The sequence below is a fragment of the Colias philodice genome, chromosome 11 (genome assembly GCF_061535455.1).
Source record: "Colias philodice isolate Cphi_HAF_F1 chromosome 11, ilColPhil1 Martin Lab GWU primary, whole genome shotgun sequence".
Taxonomy (NCBI): Eukaryota; Metazoa; Arthropoda; class Insecta; order Lepidoptera; family Pieridae; genus Colias; species Colias philodice.
The window spans coordinates 10,494,936-10,509,144 of NC_143096.1; the positions used below are offsets into that span (position 1 = coordinate 10,494,936).

The window sequence follows — 14,209 nt, forward strand, 5'->3', positions numbered from 1 at the left end:
ATTAGTGTAATCTTAACATATGTATAAATATCAGATATCATACTAGATAATATAAAATAAAAGCCAAGATTTTTGATCAAATTTATTAAACAATTGCTGGATAGACTAAAGTCCCAGCAAACAATTGTTGCTTATCCGAAATAACGAAGAACAGAAAAGGATGGTCCGCTCGGAACTGCATTGTTTTCTCGTAAGACAACTTTGATGCAACTATGGCTGAAAGAGAGACTTCAATTTAAAAGATAAAGTACTTATTTTGTGGCTAAACTTTCCTGAGCAGTTAAAGATAACAATGCTCGACGTATTGATGCTTGAAAGTTTATTAGAAAAAGAAAATAAAATGCACATCAAAGCCACAGAATAGGTTCTATTAGACAAATAGACGTATTCTGAAAACATAATCTTCTTTTCTTCTTATTTGTATTGTAATAATATTTGTATGGAAACTATTGAGTATTATAATTTATAATCATTGAACACATACAACGTCCCTATTATTTTTTAGGTTTGTCTTTATTAAGAACCTTTATTAGCTTCACCTGTATTTTTGTATTTAACTGACTTATTTAAACTTAATTTTGAGCCACTGCAAACAGATTTAATTCAAACTTTGTATACTTATCAAGGATCGGTGACAATACAATAATTTCATGATTTTAAGCATGTTTTTTTGTCTGTTTTTGAACTTTATTAATTATTTATTCTTGCAGTTTAATAACAATTTTATAAGTAACTTACCAGAGGCTGCGGCTGCTTCAGTACCGTACTCATTGACATCAATCATTGCCTTTTGTTTTGCTTTAGATACAAACAGAGTTTTGTCTTTGACTATACCATTAAGCTCTGATTCGTATTCATTAAATATCCGTTTTACTCCTATCTGAAATTGTAAATACTTTAATGACCTAAAATTAACGACTTAAGCACCGTTTAAATAGATCGATTTCGATTAACGATCATTTTTTTAAACTTCATAATAATTTAAAGATTCCGTTCAAAGTCTTGAGATCTTGAATGTCAAGACTCAAGATGTTGAATATGAGCAGCGAAATTCAAAATCTTTATCAAAGACTACAATTTAATTTTTATTTCTCTATAAACATCAATTTAAAAGATTTAATATCTGCTACCAATTTATCAAATGTATATTTCTTAATTTTGTTTTTTGGTTAATAAATGATTATTTTGTTACATTCGATTAATTTTATGACCCACCTGTTCATACATGAATCGCAAATCAATATTCCCTTCTATTTTAAACTTCGGTATAGTGACATGAACATTTCGAGTAATTAATGTTCCAAGAGCGGAATCTAATATTTCTGGTGCCAACTTTAATTGACTTAATAGCATTGGTAAGCCATTCTTAGTGTTTGGTAGAACTATGAGAAACGATGCCTTACCTCCATTGTATGGTATTTTGAGTATCTGTCGATAAATTATTACGTTTTTTGTATAATGATATAATTACTAGGCAAAATTAACAGATATTCTTCTAGAAATTTAAAGATCATCATGAATTTATCATGACTTGCGTACTTTCAGTAATGTTTAAACGTTATATTATTGTAACTGTATTAATTTTAAGTTACTAAACCGACCTGCGTTACGCAAATATTTATCTCTCCAATACAATTCAATCCCATCCATTCCATTAAATCTTTAAAATTCATCGCCGCATTAATTAAAGCCAAATTTGAATAATTTAAAATATCTGTAATTCGTCTTTAATCTAAGGATAGGAAAAGAAATCGTTTTTATAAAACTAATTGTAAAACTTACTTTAGCATCCAAAGCTTCACTTTCTGTGTAGTTAAAATGTGCCACTTTAGTCATCATGCTGATGCGTCGAACATCATTTGGAGTATTGAACGTGCCTGTTTGTACTTTTGTGAAAGGCTCTACCCATTTCCCCTATTATCATTGTTCAAATATACATACTTATTTTCTTAATTATAAGAAAAAATGTTTATACTACGAAAATTATGATAGCGTCTCTTGTTACTTTAGTCGTTGTGCTGTTTTTATTCAGAATTGTTGTAAACAATTCTTCCAAAAATATCTTTATGTAGTCAGTAAGTATTTTGAAGTGAAAACTTCTTTAGCGGCGTTGAGCACTTTTTCTGTAATGGGTATAAAATCTTAAACTCGCGTCAGGACACGTGACCTGATCGAAAAAGTGTAATGCTGGCCATACACCATACTTCCTATCGTCCATTCGGCATGACGCTACCGATTGGATCAGTTAGAACTGACCATGTGTGCCATACCATAATGCCAATCCACTCCCACACATGGTCAGTTCTAACTGATCCAATCGGTAGCGTCATGCCAAATGGACGATAGGAAGTATGGTGTATGGCCAGCATAAGACGGATACCATTCCAAAATATCAAACATGCTCAACGTTAATAATCAAGTTTTCACTCCTGCCGGCACTCCCGGAGTGCAACCCGTCTTTTTTTAATAAACTACACATTGACCTTACACTTGAGTAACGTGCATACTTTCATTCGAAAGAACACTCGTTTTTATTTAAGTTTTGTATCGGTATAGGACTTGAACATAACATGAAGTTCTAAGTAAATATTCAAATGTCATTAATTTATTTTGTAACAACTAATTTAAAATTTTAAAGCCACATCTCCCGATTTTATCAGAAATATTCAGCAAACAAATACCACAACGTAGGTAGAAACCGCACCATACTGCGGTCTTGTGTTTTGAGACAGGGTAGAAATTCTGCGGCTTTCGTAACTGCTTCGAAAATTTGCTCTTATAACGTTCATTTTATGTCCTTGAATGTTTGTAAAATACTTCGTAAATAAACAGGATGTTGAAAGATACAATCAGTTACAAGAAATAACTAAGTCAGAAAGTTTTAAATGTAAAAAAAAAATATGATTCCAAGTTCAACAGAATCTATATCATTGTTAACAGAGAGTGGTTCTTGTATTGATAAGCAATAAAATATAAAAATACTCACAAGAAAATAAACAGCATTAACCAAAATCATGGATGTGTCTGGACTTATGTCATCAGAAGAGATAATATGTTTTATCATATCATTAGTTTGCATTTCCACCTATATTAATTAATAATTTAAAGTTAAAAATGTTTTATACATAACTACAATTATCTATAGTTACCTAGCACTTATAAAATATGAACGCTACAAAGAATTAAAGTTTCCATAATTAGGGAAAATAGATGACTCTACATTCTCGAATCGAACTTTTCAATAAATGAGAAAGAAATTTTCCTTCTCAGTTGAAAACAAAGGAAAACGTAAAAAATATTTCATATTCTATCGATACAATAATGCAATAATCAAGTCATTCTAGTGACTAGATTTCTGCCCGTGTCTTCCTTTCTATTTATTTAGGTTCAAACTGATAAAATTTCAACCTAAAATTTCCAAAAATCGTTTCTTAGTGTTTCCATAAGAACGTAACGTAAGAAACATACATTTATATCTCATCATACTCAAATCATACATCAAACCAGCATAGTACATATTTTCATTTCCTATCCTAGTTAGCTGGCTTGTAGGTACTTTTTTACTATGTCATACAGAAAGTTTTCTAGACTATGCATTGCATATTACTTACTACCACTTTTGCATATCAATCAAAAGCTTTCCTTCCTAAATAGACAGATAAATAATAGATAATTTACCCAATTGTTAATTTTTTCAGCTGTCGCCACTGGAGTTGTGAAGTCAACCCTTTCTGCACTAGATGTGAATACATCTCTCGCATTATCACTGAATTTGGACAGCAATTTGGTTTGTTCGCTTATGTATAGCTTACTAGCGACATCTAGTCTCACGCCGGGTAAATAACGTAAGCTAGCGATGAGAAATTTGAAATGTGCTTTAAGCTATATAAACAAAAAAAAACACGTGACAACTTAAAAATACATAATTTTTAATTCGATTTATTCGTAAACTCAAACTCAAACATATATTTATTCAATTAGACTTCTTCTAGAAGCACTTTTGAAACGTAAAAACATATAAAGTAATTAGTATAGGTTCTAGCGAGTATGTACCTAATATCAAGCAATATCATACATAACAGGCCTTATATAATATAACGCCGTCTCTACACTTCTATAAGGACGAAGAATCAGTCATACGTTTATATTTATTACAAAATTTAGACCTGTAGACTGCATTTCATAGAGAAACATTATATTTTAGGAATGAATACGTTATAATATGGGCTAGATTTTACCTTGTCAATATTAAATACACCAATGGCTGTAAGCAGTTCATCCGAAGTACTACCATCTGCGCCCAAAGCCAGCTTTCCGAGCGGCAGCAGAGCGGATATCGGCGAACATATTGTGTTGTTGTAAATGTTTTCTATTGCGTTTACCTATAATGGATTTAATTAAGTGAATGGCAGGACTTTCAACGATGTGAATATAGAACACAGAAAGCAGAGGTAGAATATATTTTCTTCACTTTCGTACGAAGAATAGATTTAAAAATAGTGTAAATCAAATCTCATTGAAACAATTAATAAACACCTATTTTACGTAAAATTTCCAGATTAACAGAAATGAAGTAGTAAGTCATATGCTGGCCGTAGCAGAAAATAAATATAATCCAAAAGTTCACGGCTTATAATGCTCATTCGTTCGACGAAAAGAAGAATAAGTATAATTTTAGTTTTTCTTAATCAGTACCTTCAAAATTATATTCAAGTACATAGAAAAACAGCTACTGTATCAAACGAATTACCAAAAAGAAAGATTTTCTCAACGATCCGCTCATGTCCAAATTCTTATAAGAGTCATGTGCTTCGTTATCATCTGAATCCCTTGTTTTAGTTTTCTTTCGACCAGTTGAGGTTTGGATTACGAGAAACATGATAACTACAAATGAAATAATACTTCCATAAGAATATAATAATATAAGTTAGCGTTACGCCCGCGGCTTCGCCCGCGTTTTCAAAGAAAAACCCGCATAGTTCCCGTTGCCGTGGGATTTACGGGATAAAACCTATTCTATGTGTTTATCCAAGTTACTTTCTATATGTGTGCTAAATTTCATTGTAATCGGATCAGTAGTGTTTGCGTGAAAGAGTAACAAACATACAAACACTCGCCCACACTCACAAACAGTTATAATATTAGTAGGATAAGAATGAACCGGAAAGGCTAGCTTCTTTTGGTCTTGAAACAGTAATTGCCTGTATATTCAAATATTAAAATGCAGTTTCTCTTTTCTGATCTATATAATAAACTAGAGGTCCGCCCCGGCTTCGCCCGTGGTTCATATTTCGCAATAAAAGGTAGCCTATGTCCTTTCTCGGGTATCAAAATATCTCCATACCAAATTTCATGTAAATTGGTTCAGTAGTTTAGGCGTGATTGAGTAACAGACAGACACAAGACAGACAGACACAAGACAGACAGAGTTATTTTCGCATTTATAATATTATTAGTATGGATTTTAAGTTATTCTTTATCTTAAAACGCTTTTTAGTACATAACAAAACGTTAAATTTGGCTAAATTCGTTGTAGTAGGTATTAACTAGTAATAGTTGTATACGTAGTATATTATTATTAGTCTGTGCTATAGCTATATTATAATCCTTATATTTGGTGTCTCTCCGCCCTCGCTTTCAAAGAAAATCCCGCATAGTTCCCGTTTCTGTGGGATTTCCGGGATAAAAAATAGCCTATGTCTTATTCTGGGTCTTTAGCTACCTACATACCAAATTTCATTGTAATCGGTTCAGTAGTAGGTATTTGCGTGAATGAGTAACAAACATCCATCCATCCCCAAAAACTTTCGCATTTATAAATTAGAAGATAGAAGAAGGTTTAATAAAATTAATTATTCGTATTCACATAATACATTCATTGTTAAATACTCACACAATAATATTGTTTTCATGTTTGCTATGTCAAAAACCACTTTACAAAAGCATTTTCATTTAGTAATTAGGTATGCACAGCTTAAGAAGAAATTGCAATTCTTATCTGAGTGATTAAATACTTATATCGATTTCTGTTTATCATTTGAGGAAATAAACTCCGATCATTAAACTTTCTTGATAATGTACCTATTGCTCAACATGAAATAAACATAAGCCGTGATTTATCAAACATTTTTCTTAGAAAGTTACGTTAACTAACCTATTTATCTAAACAACGTAATTGAACAGTGAACTTGTATCTAAACAACTATAAAATAGAAATTAAAGACTTTTAAACGGATTTTAAACGCGATTTATCTATTATATTATTTTCCCGACCTTTCGAACACTTTACAGCGAGCGTGGTCACGGGGAGACCTCGTATAAATGTATAATTCTTTCTAAATGTATAATACTCGCGTAAAATAAAAAACTAGAAAATACTAAAAAATATTGAACCGTGAACTCGAATCTATGTCTTAAAATTTTTTATATTTCATCCGTTACGTGTAGGTAGTCATCTCCGAAATTCTTGAGAACTACAATATAACGTTTTTCATTATTACAATCTTAAAATGATTAAATTAATTTGTCTCTACTTTCTTTATATATTTTATTTCATAGTCCTCTTTTGGTAGAAATCCTTTCTGAACTAGATACCATATTTATTTGGCCCAGAGCTATTAGAATAACTAGCACGAAGGCTAAATAGAGGTACAATACCTAAGTAGTAACATCTAACCACGTTATTAATTTTCTCCAACATGCAAAAATAATTAAAAATAAACGTAATTATAACACTAGTTTTTTGCCCACAGCTTCGCCCGTGTAGTCAAAGGAAAACACGCACAGTTTCAGATCCCGGTATTTATCCTCTATGTGTGCGCCTAATTCCATACAACAAACATACAAACTTTTTCAATTAAAATATTAGTAGGATTATCGGGTGAGCACTTCATATTCCAAGAAAAGGCGGATGTTGTCAGAATTCAATCATATGATAATGTAGCTAATTATAATTATGTTTTAATAATTCTTAGAAAGACGCAGTAGCAGTCATGTTAGACGATGCCCACAAGTACATCCTTGAGAAAAACATGGTCAGGTTTATGTTATGTAAACTATGTGATATGGGGATTTTATGTTATCTTCACAAGTAATGCATAGACCGTATGTAACGTTATCTTTCTTTATATAAAAATGAATCGCAAAATGTGTTGGTAAGCGTATAACTCGAGAACGGCTGAACCGATTTCGATAATTCTTTTTTTAATATATTCCTTGAAGTACGAGGATGGTTTTTATGTAGAGAAAACGTAAATATGTACCACGGGCGAAGCCGGGGCGGACCGCTAGTTTAATATATAAATAAATAAATATTTTCAGGACAATTTTGCACACATGGCACGATCTGATCCCATACTAAGCTTTAGCTTGTGTTATGGAAACCAAATGGCTGATAAACATACATATACTGTATATATAATTTTAAATAAACACTTATATAGATAACACCCAGACACAGAGCAAACATCTATGTTCATCACACAAATATTTGCCCCGGGTGGGAATCGAACCCACGACCTCTGGCTTGGAAGGCAGGGCCACTACCAACCTAGCCAGTTGACTGACCAGTTGGTCAGTCAAATATGTAGTAAAGGTTAATAGATACTGTGTTAAATTCATTCATTTAGATTATTTTGATCCTGAAACAAGAAAATATAAAATAAAATTAACCATATCCAAGAATCATTATAATACCTCCTTGGAAATTGGACATTTAAAGACTAATAAACTTTTCATGGAAAAGCTCCCAAAAAGGTCAAAAACAAAATGTTAATTGATTAATAAACATAATATTGACCTCATAATTTCTATGCAAAATGTCAGACTTAATTATTATCGCTAAACTTTTACGGATTTACAGGGATATGCTAATCACCTACATCTTGATATTTTCCGTCATCATTCTGAAAAACTGTTTTTCTTGTCTCGATTGTTACCTCAAATTTTGTCCAGAGCGTTGAATATTAATTTGTGAAATAATATTCTTCATCAGAAATAGGTTATATACCTATATATCCCCCTATCCCCAAGTATTTGTAACATTATAGAACGTGGACAATCCTCTACGAGCGCTATTTCTTTGATCTATGTCGTTTTAATTTCTAAGGCGTGAATAACTAAATAAAGTATTGAACATATAATTTTATTAGGTATATTAATTATTAATAACTAGAACCGATAAACAATAAGCAGTCATATCAAATTATTGTACTCATTTCTCAATAGCACCAATAACGCAATTAAATCAAAAGCAAATATCAGTTTTCCTTTCTTCCGTTTCTAGCTAATTATTAATTTTATTGTGTTTACCTTCACTATCTATTAATCATCGATACTCCACAACTCATACTTTATCAAAACTTTTGTTAGTATGTTAATCATACCGATAAGTATAATATATCTTTTCAATTGCTCCGATTTTAAAGATAAGCATTTTTAATTTTACTATAAATACTTATAGCTTAAAGGACTGGACATACTTACAGTCTCCCACTACAATAGAAACATGAAAGGTGAACACAACTTCAAAAACAGTCATAATTATAATTATTTAAAATAATACTAATATTCTTTTCGTTTTACAGCGTTCGCAGGGTTAGTTCTCTTAGCAGCGGTGGCATTGGCAGAAAATGGTTGTCCCCAGGAACAAGTATGGAACTGGGAAATAGAAAAACTATTGCCGCATGAGCAATGTAACAAATTCTACAAGTGCGCTCATGGTCAGCCCGTGGAGATGCATTGCCCTTACATTCTTGTCTTCAACGTGGAAACACTAAGATGCGATTGGCCATCTTTAGTGGACTGTACCGGCCGCGATCAGCCAGGATCATCTGATCAAAGTGGGGAAGCTGCAGGAGCTATTGGCATGCAAGATCCCAATATGAATGTAAACGAAGTAAGCCTAGACGATCCAAACAACGCCACTGACGAAAACACACCAGCTGAAATTGAACAAGAAGTCGAGAGTCCTGAAGAGGCGCTTCCAGAAACTAGCACATTACCATCTATTGAGTTGAAAGAAAACGGCTGCCCTGTAGATCCTCTCATCCATTGGTTGACGCCTCATGAAGACGATTGTACATTGTTCTACTATTGTGGTTGGGATACAAAAATTCTGCGACAATGTTCACCTGGGACACACTTCAATAGGGAACTTCAGGTATGAATGTTTCTTTTTTGAATTGTATAATATGTTATCTACCTTACATCAGTTTTTATACGAAAGTTAAGATCATTTTAACAAATAAAATTATGAAATAGTTAATTTAATTTAGATCGTGCTATAAAATTTTGTATGTATTCGGCAAATTCATAACTCCCATTACAAATAAAAAGCAAAGTCGCTTCCTTCTTCTGTCTGTATGTATGCTTAGATCTTTAAAACTACACAACTAATTTTATGCAGTTTTTTTGAAGTGAAATTTCTTTAGGCGCGTTGAGAGTAAAATTTCAAGGTCGAGTCATGGCAAAACCGTCACGTAATGGAGTAAGGCGACGATCTTCGTATATTTTCCAAAGAAGTAAATTTCGCCAAACAAGTTTCACTTCTGACACGTATGCTCGGCACACACAAGTTTTAGAATAGTTTAATTTATTAGGTTTTAGACAAGCGTAAGCGGCCGAAGCCGCGCGCGAAATGCTAGTTTAAAATGAATCTACAAACTATATCTAGGTACGCTTAATTTCTACCCTTTCCCAGGTTTGCGATTATCCCCAGAGAGCTGGCTGCAACGAAACTGCAAGCAGATAAGTTACGGCATATTATTTTAAGGAAGATAATATTTATATTAAATTGATTTTAAAATTAATTTTATCAATAAGATTTTGAAACTTACTATAATATAAAATTTTTGAATAAAAGACATAATTTCTCAAATTGGAATTTGCTTTTATTTACCTTGACCACATAGTACTACAGAATATAAAAAAATTAATGTGTGCGTGTACTAGTGTAGGTACACACGTAAGAAGTGAAACTTCTTACTGACCTTATTTTTCAAAAAATAATTTACTATATGCAACTTTACAGAAATACGTCAATCACGCGTGGTAGGATAAATCAATAGGCCATCTTGTTTTTAGGTTGTGTCATAAAAACAAGATGGCGCGTAACGGAAAAACGTTACACTAAATTTTTTTCCAACCCCGATAAAGAAGTTTCACTTCAAAATATAAGAATAATACTGCAAGATGCATATAGCGGCTCACCACATAATATATTATAGACAGCCGCTTCGGGTATTTTCCGTAAATGCACACCTAAGGCAAGACGCATTACAGTCAAGTGCCTATTACGCTTGTACTTATTGTATGTACCTAATTATGCATAAAATAAATGAAGTATCAGTAAGATAGCTGTAATTAGAGTAGGCGGCAGTATATTAATTTAATCCATACTAATATTATAAATGCGAAAGTAACTCTGTATGTCTGTCTGTTACTCAATCACGCCTTAACTACTCAACCAATTTGCATGAAATTTGGTATAGAGATATTTTGATACTCGAGAAAGGACATAGGATAGGTTTTATCCCGGAAATCCTACGGGAATGGGTTTTTCTTTGAAAACGCGGGCGAAGCCGCGGGCGGAAAGCTAGTAATCTATAAATTGGGAATAGATTTAGTTATCCGAAAAAATTTATTTTGTTTCAAAAAATTACATTAATTTAGTTATATGAGATATATTAATTATTATGTAAAATATTCAATTTAAGTAAAAAACGTGTAAATTGTGATGTTTTGTTCTTTCTCGTTAATAAAAGTTATTCTCATTTTACATACCACGATTAAATTAGCCGAAACATTTAATCTTCAATCAATATCAAATATGCCGTTGTTTATTATTATGTCCTCTCAACTGTGTCGGCCATTTTGTATGGTTCACGCATCTATTGAGGCAATTCTGGGTGGTCCCGCACGAGAACGGCGCGAGTTGTTATGAAACAAACTAATCAGGATGAGCAAATTTTTTTAGTTCATTGTACAAAACTCGTTAAAAATAAATTTAAATAAACAATTATTCGTACAAAAAGGTTTTATTGTATTTACAATAATAAATATACAAACACATTAAATAATAAAAACATACATTCCTTAACATTTTTTTTACAATACAAGGCTTACAATATTATACATTAGTGATTAGCCATTCCGAGCGGTCCGAGTGCCGGGCAAAAATATCTGAGAACTGAGAATACTGTAGGTCAAGTGGCTTAGGTTATTAATTACTTATATTATAGTTTGGTTCACATACTTGCCTAAAAAAGAGGTTTGGCTGTAGGAAGTGTATATTTTATGAGAAATTAAACAATAATAAAAGCACTTAAGCGCAAAAAAGATCCTCTTAAACTTTGGTTATCAGGATGAATTCTGTAATCTGTTGCATTTATTTCAAATAAACTCAAACTCAAACATTTATTCATTCAATTAGACTTCTTATAGAAGCACTTATTAGAAGCACGATTCGGAAAGCAGTATCTACGGAGAAGAACCGGCAAGAAACTCCATAGTTGCTCTTTTAAATCATGTCAGTTTCACAATTTTACAAAATACATATGTAACATCATCATATATCTTCTTATATATAAAAATGAATCGCAAAATGTGTTGGTAAGCGCATAACTCGAGAACGGCTGAACCGATTTCGATAATTCTTTTTTTATTATATTCCTTGAAGTACGAGGATGGTTCTTATGTAGGGAAAACGTAAATATTATGTACCACGGGCGAAGCCGGGGCGGACCGCTAGTCTTATATATAAAAATGAATCGCAAAATGTGTTGGTAAGCGCATAACTCAAGAACGGCTGAACCGATTTCGATAATTCTTTTTTTATTATATTCCTTGAAGTACGAGGATGGTTCTTAAGTAGAGAAAACGTAAATATTATGTACCTCGGGCGAAGCCGGGGCGGACCGCTAGTATATTATAATAACATGCCAAAGAACTGTCCTGTGGTTTTTTCGCGACAACCCTCCATGGGTTTTTATCGTCCATATATTCCTGAATACTGTAGTACGCTCTCTGAACTAGTACATTTTTTATATAAGTTTTAAATTTAGAACTACTAAACTCCTTAATATTATGAGGAATTCTATTGTAAAAGCGTATACCTTGACCCATAAATGAATTTTTAACTTTAGCTAATCGGAAAAATGGCATTTCAATTCTATTTCTGTTCCTTGTGCCATAACAGTGTCTATCTCCTACTCTTGTGTGTAAGTCGGCGTTTTTGTGTACATGCAAAATATTATTAAATATATACTGTGATGGTACAGTAAGGATACCAGTATTCTTAAAGAGATCTCGTGAGTCCCGAGCACGTAAATTATATATAGAACGAATGGCTCTTTTCTGTAAGATAAATATAGTTTCTATATCTGCTGCCCTGCCCCATAGTAGAATTCCATAGGACATAATACTATGAAAGTAGCTGAAATAAACCAATCTAGCTGTATCCTCATCGGTGAGACGCCTTACCTTTCGGACCGCATATGCTGCTGAACTGAGCCTACCTGCAGCGGTGTTGACATGGGCTCCCCACTGTAGTTTCTCGTCCAATGTTAACCCAAGAAATACAGTCGATTCTGTAGGGTGTAATACCTCCCCGTTCAAGGTAATATTTCTGCTTAACTTTTTAACGTTTGGTAGTAAAAATTCAACACAAGTTGTTTTTTTGGCATTTAATAATAAATTATTAGCAGTAAACCAGTCGGATATGTGTAAAAGAGCACTGTTCACTTCGTCAACATTTGGGTCATGCCTATCCACATTAAATATTAATGAGGTATCATCTGCAAACAGAACTATTTCACACCTATCCTGTAAATAATAAGGTAGATCATTGATATATACAAAGAACAAGAAGGGTCCTAAAATAGATCCCTGTGGAACACCAATGTTAATCGACGCACCGCTAGAACGTTCTCCATTAACTACCTACAGTTTGTATCCTATCATGCAGGTATGAGGCTATGAGGTTCCGAGCCCGTCCTTCAATCCCATAGTGACCAAGTTTACGCAATAAAGTACAATGTTCAACACAGTCAAATGCCTTGGAGAGGTCACAAAATATCCCCAAAGCATTTTTTGAGTTTTCCCATGCCTTATATATATGTGTTAGTAGTGCAACTCCAGCATCTGTGGTTGAGCGCCCCTTCGTGAAACCAAACTGTTTGGTGTGCAGCAAACTATTAGATGCAAAGTGACTAGTCAATTGGTTTAATATTAACTTTTCGAATACCTTACTTAATGTTGGTAAAATCGAGATAGGTCTATAGTTGTTACAGTCTTCTTGATCGCCTTTCTTAAATAGAGGTATAACTTTACTAAGCTTTAATAAATTAGGAAATGTACCATAGTCACAACCACAGAACAGTAAAGTAGATAGAAGTGTGATGTGGGCGTGGCCCACGTGTCACAAGTAAGGTAAGATACACCTAACTTGCTCTCAGTTGTGCGCAGAAAAATATTCGAGTCGGTTGTCAGCTGTCAAACCTTTTTTCCATATTTATTCATTAATTAGGACGTGTTGTTCGGTATTAGAGTGCAAAAATGATAGCAGACGTAATAATATCAGCAATGGAGGCATTTCATACCATCTGTAAGTCTTATTTTTATTTATTTTACATATAATATTTTATGTTATAACTTCGCTTGTAATTTGTCAAAATTGTATACAAATATCTAGTCAAAATGTACCTTAATCCGTAAGAAATTAGTACTATTATAGATTGAACAGCAAACAAGACTTTCTGGAATATTATTGCAATAAACAAACGAATGTCGCTTTAGTGATGCTTGTGGCGCATATCGACAGTATCGATACTTTAGAAAAGACAAACATTATAAATATTAAACTTTATTTTATTTTTCCTTAGCTTTCATTTGTCCAATTTATTTATAGATCTCCCAAAGAGGCTAATTTAAAAGAGAAATGGATAAATGCAACGTGACGAGTTAACTGGATGCCGAACAGCACTAAGCAGTCTAACAAAGGCCACCGATACAGCAAACCTACGGCAGTTCCAAGATTTAAAATAATGCATATTTTCTGTTTGTATTTTGTAAATATAGATTAATACTATTCTATTCCGTTTTTTATTTAATAATAATAATATAAAAAGACGTACTTAGTAGTTATAAACATACTCCAAAATGTGACACATTATACTATACTCATATAGTTAATAGAAAGAAAAAAAATACA

At 32.7% G+C, this 14,209-nt stretch overlaps 2 protein-coding genes and 1 long non-coding RNA gene across 3 annotated transcripts; 2 read left to right on the top strand and 1 right to left on the bottom strand.

Moving 5' to 3' along the window:
- Window positions 1-85: 85 nt before the first annotated feature.
- Window positions 86-4,879, bottom strand: LOC149484855 (antichymotrypsin-2-like). Its single transcript, XM_089700804.1, has 8 exons — window positions 4,751-4,879; window positions 4,239-4,382; window positions 3,679-3,882; window positions 2,987-3,085; window positions 1,783-1,914; window positions 1,216-1,428; window positions 739-880; window positions 86-216 (listed from the first exon to the last, which is right to left on the bottom strand). Exons 1-8 carry the CDS (start codon window positions 4,877-4,879, stop codon window positions 86-88), a joined length of 1,194 nt encoding a protein of 397 aa, XP_089556930.1.
- Window positions 4,880-8,506: 3,627 nt separating this feature from the next.
- Window positions 8,507-9,883, top strand: LOC149484856 (peritrophin-1-like). Its single transcript, XM_089700806.1, has 3 exons — window positions 8,507-8,513; window positions 8,586-9,160; window positions 9,701-9,883. Exons 1-3 carry the CDS (start codon window positions 8,507-8,509, stop codon window positions 9,749-9,751), a joined length of 633 nt encoding a protein of 210 aa, XP_089556932.1. The 3' UTR covers window positions 9,752-9,883.
- A 3,318-nt stretch (window positions 9,884-13,201) lies between these two features.
- LOC149484857 (uncharacterized) lies at window positions 13,202-14,091 on the top strand. The gene is made up of 2 exons (XR_016316332.1): window positions 13,202-13,603; window positions 13,907-14,091. It is a non-coding gene; the product is annotated as an uncharacterized LOC149484857 (long non-coding RNA).
- The last annotated feature ends 118 nt before the right edge of the window (window positions 14,092-14,209 follow it).

Coding starts and splice junctions, on each gene's coding strand:
- LOC149484855 (XM_089700804.1), bottom strand. CDS start 4,879: ATGTTTCTCGTAATCCAAACCTCAACTGGTCGAAAGAAAACTAAAACA. Junction 4,383..4,750: donor TGAGAAAATCTTTCTTTTTG/GTAATTCGTTTG, acceptor AATCCATTATAG/GTAAACGCAATAGAAAACAT. Junction 1,915..2,986: donor TTAATGCTGTTTATTTTCTT/GTGAGTATTTTT, acceptor CAATGATAATAG/GGGAAATGGGTAGAGCCTTT.
- LOC149484856 (XM_089700806.1), top strand. Junction 9,161..9,700: donor ACTTCAATAGGGAACTTCAG/GTATGAATGTTT, acceptor ACCCTTTCCCAG/GTTTGCGATTATCCCCAGAG.